The sequence below is a fragment of the Henckelia pumila genome, unplaced genomic scaffold (assembly GCF_033568475.1).
Source record: "Henckelia pumila isolate YLH828 unplaced genomic scaffold, ASM3356847v2 CTG_461:::fragment_3, whole genome shotgun sequence".
NCBI classification, from domain to species: domain Eukaryota; kingdom Viridiplantae; phylum Streptophyta; class Magnoliopsida; order Lamiales; family Gesneriaceae; genus Henckelia; species Henckelia pumila.
Window position 1 is genome coordinate 7,352,399 of NW_027331831.1, and position 10,692 is coordinate 7,363,090.

The 10,692-nt window shown below is 30.7% G+C and overlaps 1 protein-coding gene across 1 annotated transcript; it reads left to right on the forward strand.

Moving 5' to 3' along the window:
• Window positions 1-7,078: 7,078 nt before the first annotated feature.
• Window positions 7,079-10,362, forward strand: LOC140872298 (uncharacterized). Its single transcript, XM_073275120.1, is given in 9 exon segments — window positions 7,079-7,238; window positions 8,302-8,411; window positions 8,837-8,905; window positions 9,094-9,209; window positions 9,326-9,380; window positions 9,503-9,623; window positions 9,715-9,762; window positions 10,001-10,095; window positions 10,240-10,362. Coding segments are annotated over 9 exon segments (831 nt in total). The 5' UTR covers window positions 7,079-7,144.
• Window positions 10,363-10,692: the final 330 nt, after the last annotated feature.

The following is a 10,692-nucleotide window of genomic DNA, read 5'->3' on the forward strand; positions in this document are numbered from 1 at the left end:
AATATTCATGAAGAATATTAATATAAGATCCAAGATTTGAAAATATTCTCGAAGAATATAATGTAATGCTCTTTTGGTTGTTGAAAATTTTATGAATTGAGAAATTTAGTACAATTTCTCAAAGAATATCGATATATGATCTAAAATTGTCAATATCCATAATTAAGTATATATGTGAGATATATATCAAAAGATATTGACTTGATATCGATTCAAATCATATATTTATTATTAATACTCTAGAAGAAACATGATATATTATTTGTCACTATTTTTATAAATAGCGACTTGATGTTCAATGATGATCTGTTTAGGCTATTGATTGACAATTATTAATGTGCGATAGTAAAATCGCAACATTATCAATCGAAAAAGAAAAATAAATGTTAAACCCAATGAATTGGACCATCATATATATTGGGCAACGGTGATGATAGATTGATGGTAGCATATGCATGATGATGTCAATGGGTTGATTTATGACTAACTTCAAGTTATTTTATTTATTTTTTGAACTAATTTATTTTTGGTAAATTAATTTTGTATTTGTTTAAACTAAATTGTGGAAAACTCTAGCATGTGTTGTGTTTTGATTCACATAAATTATTTTGATGATAAAAAATAAGAACTACAAATTTTGTGAATCTATTCTATTAGTCAATATATTGCATGAGATATTGATTATGCAATTTGGTGACAAATTTTTTGATTTGAGAATTTTTATATTTTAAGGATATATTGGGTTGTTAAATCTTTATTTAATAAAATTTGATTATGAATTTTAAATTCCTCAATTTTGATTGTGGATATAAATTTTGAATTTTTTCAAAATCATTTGATTAAGCTATCACTTTTTAAATGAATGATAGAGTATTTTTATCACATGTTATTATCTTACATGCAGGAACATGAAATTAATGTAAAATGACATTCGTGATAGATTGAATGTTATTATTAAAGGTGAAAGGTCTACTTGATGCATACATGAATTTGAAAAGGTACGTCCGATTTTTCAATTTAAATTCTTTTATTCTAATATCTTATTTATAGTAATTTGTTCAAGGAAAGACAATTATAAAAGTTGTCTGATTAATGTGGTCCATTCTTTTAAGTGAATGTGACAGTGTCAATTAACACAGTTGATACACTGTAGTTTAATTCTTCAAGGAAGAATATGTCATATTGTATGAAGCGAGATATGAATTATGTATTCGACACAAAATATTGAGATATACGTCACAATCAAGTATTGTACTAAATGTACATCGGTATATCGTATCACTATCGTACCTGAAGTACGTAAAGAGATTTTATTGATATCTATCAATTAAGATATAAAATTTTGTGGAGACCGTTGATGTCTACCCAAATTATTTGTTTCATCATATGTTGATATGAATGTATGAAAGATCTTGAAGATCGTTTGATTGACGATGAAAAAAATGATGTGCTTGATATTATATAATAGTGATACACAATATTGACGTATATGAAATTTTGAATCTAGTGGATATTGATTTGGTTTAAATAGTATATTACAAATCAATATTTCTAGAAGAGCTAAAGAGCTCCAAAAGTATCATTGATGCAAATACTTTCAGAGTTTGGCATAATGGATTGAATCGAGCATTCAAATTATATAAATAGTTGAAAAACTATTGATAGTGCACAAAGTTGTTACGAATAAGCCAAAAGTTCCTGGATCGATAAATATGAATGTTTTTGAATCAAAGATCCAGAAGATTTTATGAATTCTTATTGGCTTATCAAATTTGATATCACTATCATTAGTTCAAATTGGTAGAGAATCCCCATATTATCTAGAATGAATAAATAACTTGGGCCCACGAAGCGCAACATGATGTTTGCAAAAATACGTATTGAGAAAATTTCCAGAATATGTAATCAAGACAAGCTTGATCAAAAGAGGATATGCATATCAATTTTATTGATTATAAATATATTGGTTTAGTTGATTTATTTTGCCTCTAATCAACTATTAAACCATGAGAATAAATGCGTCATATTTGGGGATATCTGAAATATATGTTGTAAATATTATGCCAAATGATTATGTACTGAAAGTTAATGTTTGTGCGGTAAATGCACTACATAAATCTCTTGAAGAGATTATAAAAATGTTGGAAATAAATTAGATCTTATGATCAATTATTTTGAACAATGAGATTTTATGACGCGAAATTCTAATTCATTATTCTTGTGAAACAATGTTTCCAACATTGAGGGGTGGAAATGGAAGCTACAATAATATTTGAGATCGATCCCAATCAAATATAAAGTGGACATGATGTTCAAAGTTTAAATCTCAAATACATTATTTGATCTTGTGTATGAGATCGTTTAGCTTCATTTATGTTCAAGTTGAACAATATATATAAATCGTCTTTAGGAACAAAACTCCTTTAAAGAAAATGAGTGAATATCTCAATGTGAAAAGAACAATGGAGGCTGGTCGTTATGAAATAAATCAACGTTCTGCAGGATCATATTTTATATTACTTGCAAGTAAATGAAAAAGAACGCTAGAAGCGTGAACGACCAATTATTTCAATGAATCCAATTTGGATTATGTTATTCATGAAAAATAACAAGTATATCAAAATATGAGATTTCACAAATTATTTGGGATCGAAATGATATAATCATTCGTGTGTTTTGCTATTACGCAAAATGATGATTATTTTGAACTACAACTTATTGAACTTTCAATAACAATGATATGTGGCAATATGAGCAAATATTAGCAAAGTTTCTCAAAGTATTTCAAGCGGATTATGAAAAAATATTTACACTTATTGTTGATGCACTGATTTGATGATGATACATATAAAAACATCCTCGAAGGATTCGATGCTCATAATATTGTTTTTGCCAACTTGAAGAAGAAAAAAAAATATTTGGTCTTGAAGTACCATACATATGGCAAAATCAGCATCTGAATTAATTTTTGGCAAATCAATGCATAAGATTGAAATATTAAGAGCTAATAATTGAAAGTGATGCTTGCAAGAGGGGGAGCAATTAAAGTTGTACTTTTTTTCCTTGTCTATGATTTTTCCCACGTGGTTTTTCATAACAAGGTTTTTAATGAGACAATTAACAAGTATCAAGATATGTCGTACTCTTTTTGCTTCATTAGGATTTTGTCCCGCTGGGTTTTTCCTGATAAGGTTTTAACGAGACGCATCCATCTTCGGAAAGATATCCAAAGAAAATATATGTTGTTGTACTATTTTATTTTTTTTTCAGATTTTTCTCACGGGTTTTACTGTCAAGGTTTTAACGAGGCAACACTTGAGTCCCGATGAATTTCTCAGACATAAATCTTGTCAAATGGAGATTTTGAAGAATTGGTTTCTTGTGCAAATAATCATCTAAGGAGGAGTGTTATAAATATATTATTATTATAGATGATTATATATTAAAGATATGTGATCAAGATAAATATGTCAAGATAATATTTATGAAGATTTGTATCTTGTAATCTTTCCCTATAAATAAGGGTGATTGAGTTCAATGAAAATTGCACCTGAGTATTGACTCATATGAATTATCTCTTCTCTCATGAATTCTCTCTACTCATCTCTCTATTTCTATTATGTTTTATAACATAATTGAAATTATGGTTAAATATTTGAGTAGTTTATTATTAGTAATCGCATTTTATGCATAGTAAGCTAACACATGGGCTAATATGTGAATTCAGTATTGGTCGATTCTTGATATTAATAAAAAATTGATTTTGCATAACTAGGGATGACAATGGGGCGGGTCGGGGATGGGGATGTCTTCCCCATCCCCGTTCCTGAATTCAAATCCGATCCACATACCCGCCTCAATCCCCATTAATTTTTATCGGGGATTCCCCATACCCATCCCCGCGGGGATCAAGTCCTCATCCCCATACCCATACCCGAAAATATATATATTTTTATATATTATAAATAAATTTTATTATAATATATATATATATATATATGAATTAATAAATTTTATTATATAAGAATATAAAAATTATTATTCAATTTTATAATAAAATACCTAAAATATTTTGGGTCAATTTTTATTATAATATTAACTTTTAAAATTAATAAAAATATTTTAAATACAAAATATTTCTTTAAATCAAAATTAATATTTTTAAAAAATACTATGTATCAAAAATTTATTAAGATTATATATTGTTTCTAAATTTATCTAATATATATATATATATATACTAATATAAATAATTTATAAGTGTATGTAACATGAATGAGATTCAAATAAAATTTTTATGTTATAAAAAACTACGCTATCATAAACGAATGTATTATATATAATGTATAAAAATATATATAAACGAAATAATAATACTTTTAATTTTAATTTTTTAATAATATTTTAGATTTAATAAAAATTGATAATTAAAATATTTGTATTATTATTATTATTATTATTATTATTATTATTATTATTATTATTATTATTATTATTATTATTATTATTATTATTATCGGGGCGGGTTCGGGGATGGGGATAGCATCCCCATACCCGTCTCAATATGTTTCGGTGATTTTTAAAAATCCCCGAACTCATACCCAAAAATACTCCCCCAAATTCGTCCCGTTTCGGGTTTTTCCCGCGAAAAAAATTGTCATCCCTATGCGTAACATCTCTTTCGGTTTTTTAACTATTTATTGTAACTTCTTTCCTGATTCATCGAGGTAACATGAGTGTTAGGTATGTTCCTAAATAGATTATTGTGTATAACAAAATAGCATTTCTCATAATCCCGCATGACACGATGGCGCGGCGTGTTTTTTAAACGAGGACAATTATTTTTTTGTTCATATATGTAACATTTTTGCGATTTTGATCATCGATGTTATCAAATTTCAGTTTTAGTCTAATACATTTGTTTTTCGAGCACTTGTAGTCATTTTTTCCGACGCGGCGTCGACAATAAATCTATGCAGTGTTGTTGTGGCGTTGACGTATATAGTATCGCATCAGCATTCTCAATTAAAAAAAACCTAAAATTGCCACACAAATAAAATACAGGACAAAAATTGAAATTTGATCACATGGGTTATAGAGAACCAAAATCGTAAGTGACAAAATTACATGATAAAAATCGAGTTGTCCCATTTTAAATGAATTACTATATTTTGGTAAATGGGTTACTACTTACTAGTTGCGTTAGTTTCCGTACAGTTGAAAAACCCAATCCATAAAAAAAGTTCCAGTCTTAGTTGGGCTTAGTCAAAAAAGCGCGAGTCAATATGTTGAAGCCCATTTTCTTAGTTGGGCTTACGCAAAATAACCAACTCAACCAATTGGTCTATAATCATCTCCAAAAAGCCCATATATGTAATAAGATTCTTTTACATTACGAGAAGCCTTTTGTGTGACACAAGTTTGTGTGGGATAATATTGAAGTACCAAGACAAAGAGCCCGTTTGGTATGAAAAGTTAAACCAAATATAGAGTTTTTCTAATTTATAATGTATTTGAGTGGGCATTTTGGTGTTTAAAAAAACATTTATTTAAGTCAAATATAGAGTTTTTTCAAAAAACAAAAATTAGAGCTTGAAAAAACATTTTTTTTACAAAGCACTTTAGATACCAAACGGGTTCAAAGTGTTCCGCACTTCATGTGTGCTTCTTACATTACATTACATTGTAGATTTTGTAGTTCACATTGACAAAAATCAAATGAGAAATATAAACAATAAATTATGGATCTTCTCATCTTCATATGTCAAATCTCAATTATCTTGCTTCACTAAACCACTATGGATCCAAAAATTCGGAAACCAATGTTGTATCATTATCGTCATTGATATGCGCAAAAGTTCGTATTAAACTGATTCACGGGTCAATTTCGTTCTATAGATCTCCGATCTGACCTAACTCAAATTATTAAAAGTTTTCACATGAGGTAGAATACTCGAGAAAACGCGAAAATTATACATTAAAACAGGCAATAATAGTGCACAAACTTTTGCACCATATGAAATGAATACACACCATAGGAATCTCCTAATAAAACAATATGATATTTTCGTGTGCCAGTGACCCAAAATGGCGCCATATGTGCAAAAACCATGTAGGCAACTTGCACGAGCCTGGGATGCAAACAAATTACACAGACACCGGCGATATAATATAGATTTCCGATGTAAACGAATTGTTTTTGTAAATTCCAAGACCACAAAAGCTGACATGTTTCCATATATGCCGCCCCATCGTTATCTTTTCCATTATGTCCATTATACCCACCCCACCTCCCCCAACGTAATTTTTTTAAAAAGATATTTTTTTTATTAGGCAACTAAAAGACAATGAATTTAGGTATACTTCACTAGGGAGTTTTCGGTATACCGTATCAAAAATATTGGTATGAAAAAAATTCATACTGATACCGATATCGAAATTTTAAAATTTTGGTATGAAAAAAATTCATACTAATACCGTATAGATACCGAAAAAAAATTCGATATACCAAAAAAATGTATATATATCGAAAAACTTTCGGTACTGTATCCCAAAAAGTCGGTATTTTGATTTGGTATCTCAGTCCTATACTTCACACTTAAAGACGGTAAAAATGATTGTCCAAGTTCATATATAGAACTTTCAATGAGTGAATTCAAGTCAACGTTGAAGAATACAGTCGAGATATTTGACAATATTGCAAAACACAAATAAAAATATTGAATTATAATCAAATCTAGCCCGTTTGGAATGCATGTAATTGAATAAATGAAATCTTGCAGATAATATAATTATCAACCTCTACTCAATTATAAGGAAACAAATTTATATTAGGGGGGAAAAGAAGATCACATCCCGTAGATTGCTCCCACTCACTTATGTGATACATATATTCACTTATAAATAGTAACAATTATAATTAAATAAGAAAAGTTAGAGATTTAAAAAATAGAGGGGTATTTATGTCCACATGCAATATAATACTTGTAAATAAATACAAATTCACCGCTTCAGTGAGAGCTTGCAGTGCCACTAGTTTAGTTTAGTCAGGCTGAAACTACGAGGAGCAACACGATAATGGTGACTGGATGCATTGTATCATAAGAACCGGAGAGAGCAATTTGTTGGATTTCTCGCGGCTGAAATGAGATCGGACAGGTTTCAGGGAGGCGGATGCGTCGCGATTCGGGCGATTACTCACTCGTCCTCGTTTTCCAAATGCAATCCTTCTCATTCAGGTGTTGATTTGTGTTTTTTTTACCTCCTTTGTTTTGATTGAATCATATGTACGTTCGATGTCTTGTGCTGCGTGTTGGTAGAAGGATCGGCTGAGAATTTATATATATATATATATATATATATAAGTTTTATGTGGTTGGTGTTACTTTGGGTGAAATCTGGCTTTTATTAGTTTTCAATTGGTTGCTTCACGGTTTTCGGAGTAATGCTGCGTGTTTCAGTGATTTTTTTGGGTTATTTGATCGATTGAAGATTCGTGTCTGTCACTCTGCTTGAGCTGGTGTATGTCATGTGTTTCGTTTCTGTTGGTTGGTTTGAGATTTTTCTTTTACTGTGTTTTCATTATGTTTTTAACTTTTTGCTGTACTTTGAAAAAAATTTAAATGTTTATTTGGATGATTTTTTTCTGTTATTATTAGTGGATCGTTCTTCTCATCTCATAGTGAGTGTGACAAATCATTAGGATTTTACTTTCCACGTACATGATCTGGCATAGAAATTAAATTAATGAAACTATACTCGAAAGCTTTGACTTTAATTCAATTTATTGAAGCTAACAAAGTTGTGATGATTGGATTCGATTCGATGTCCCCGCTTGCACTTGTTAGATGCTTCCAAATAATAAATAAGCAGTGTAAGAAGAAGTGAATGCATGGCAATGGGCACCATTCTATCTCCGTTTGCTCAAATAGAGCGGAGATGGGTTGACGATGTCCCATTCTCATACTTCTTCAAACATAGGTGATGATGGTATAGAGCTGGATGATCAATAGATCTAACAAGGAAATTCGTTACTCGTTAGGTGGCTCTGGAAAAGATGTGTAACATGCAAGTCTGCTTGTACAATATTTAGCGATTTTATGGACAATCCAATTTGTTCTATCATGATTCTTGAGGAGTATAATACGAAAATAAATTTATAAGGAAATTATTAATTGGATGAGAAGACCAATGGATTTGGACTTTGATCACTTTCAACCTTCTGCATAATGTTTTTAAGCATTTTCTCACCCTGCCATTTATATGCATTTTGAAGGTAAACATTTATTTCTTTGACTTCAGATGTTGCCTCTTGCGGCACACCAGTGTGGATGGGTAAAGGCCTCACTTGTGTTTGCTTCAAGCGCAAGGCAAGCTGTTCACGCGTATGCATCAACTTGAGCCCCATAAAGGTAAGATTTCTATTTTGTTTATGTAAAGCATCTGCCACTCAATGATGATGCCCATTAGATTCTAAATAAATGTGTAACAAAATAATGATAATAGCAAAAGATCAACAGCTCGTTGTGCACAAGAGGGAATGCGATGAAAGCATCTAACATCTGTTAATATTTTGTCACTTTGTTAGTTAATTGGTTAGGATTGCTTTTGACTGTATAATAAATCTATTCCAGGTGTTCTTGTCCTATTAGTTACACTTTTATATGTATGTATACTTGTAAATAGGATTTACTCATTAACTAATGAAAGCCATCCTATTCATCACTCTCAAAGTCCTCTAACCAACACATAGTATCAAGTGGCATGACATTGTTATTTATCTCGTATTTTAATGTTTAAGATGATTTACCTTCCCTGAATTACTTCAAATGGCCAGGAGGAGAGACTAAGAAGATTAAGACACCGAAATAAAGTTTACTTTGATTCATCCAGGCCAGAACATCAGGTGAGATTTCTGAACACAATTATGTAATCTTGCATCTTACAATTTATAAAATCTGCATTTGCCCTTTGCCCACATCAATAGTTTATTGTATATAATTGGTTGAGTGGTGTCTGAATTTGCAATCCAAGAATCTGCCCAAGTTTCATTTTCCGTTTCAAAGTATCTTTTAAAATTTGCTGGGATCACAGGAAGCTTTAAGGACATTATGGTCAGCTACATACCCTGGAAAGAAACTACAAAGTTTGGTTTCTGATCAGTGGAAAGATATGGGGTGGCAAGGAAAAGATCCATCTACAGACTTCAGGTATTCTTTGATTCCGGATAATTTATATCACCCTTATTGCTAAATTGCTCATTCTGCCCTTTCTTCACCTTGTGCTTGCGTATCTCATGGACATTGCATGTATTTCTTTTAAACAGGGGAGCTGGCTTCATTTCTTTGGAAAATTTGTTGTTCTTTGCCAAAACATATTTTGTAAGATTCATGTTGTCCTGTTCTTGTGGAAATTAATATGGTATCACATGATATATCTTGTTAAAGTTGGTACACATTACGCAATATATAAAAATGTCTTAAATTATCATTTTATGCCGCAGACATCTTTTCAGAGTCTCTTAAGGAAACAAACAGGCAAGAGAGCGGTTTGGGAATATCCATTTGCGGTTGCTGGTGTAAATATTACATTTATGCTCATGCAAATGCTTGATCTGAATGCCAGTAAGTAAAAATTTCCCATAATTGACAAAGAATTTTAAGGTGCGTGTATTCTCTTCCAAGCTATGGCTAATTTGAGGTCAACTATATGTAGCCAAGCCTGGGACGTTTATCAGAGCAATTTTTCTGCAAATGTTAGCAGGTGAAGCAATCATATCTTACAATTTCTCTTGTCGTTGTACGTCGAAACACAGATAACTTTGATGATTACACATATGGGGGACAACACGCGTTCAAGATATATAATTGAATCGACTGCACGTTATCAAATTTGTTGGTTTCGATTATATTTTTATGCTTTCCTCACAGGTATTGCCGTGTTGCTATTCCTTGAGAAAATGAAAGTTAACTTCAAATTTAAAATCTTGATCCTTTTGCAGAGAATGAGTGGGCATTTGATCTACTATACTGTGTTGCTTTCATGATAATGGACAACTTGTGGCTCCAAAAAAATGCGACATACATGGACTTCAACGTAAGAAACCTGTATCTCTCTTGTAAAACCATGAACTGTATAATATTCAACTACAGAAACATGATTGTTTATTGAAATATAGTCCGTTTAGTTCAAAACGTTTCGATATGTTTCGCACTTTAAATGGAGCTTCATCTTTGAGAGTTCTTATATGCATGAGTTAAACATGATATTTTAAAATCGACCCGATATCAATTGGAGAAAGAACTCCTGATGGATGACGTTACATGGATCGAAGACATGCCTTCCTACAACCTTCTGCATTGAATTTTAGCTGATCTTTAACACCCGCTGACACAACTGGGAAATTGAGTCTTTATTATGGTTAGATACTTCGATCTTGTGTAGATGTCACATTTTTCTTTTCATGTTCTTGGATTTATAAATCTAGGTGTTTATCAAATTTTAATTGTGCATATGGAAACTAGAATTTATAACCGCATTCAATAAATGAGGACAATGTTGATTTTATCGAGTTCTATATTTGTAAAGGCTATGGTCAGAATCTCAAAAAAAAAAAACAAAGAATTATGGTTGTTGAAAATATGATATTATTATTATTATTATTTAAAGTTGAATATTAAGTTGTAAAATTTT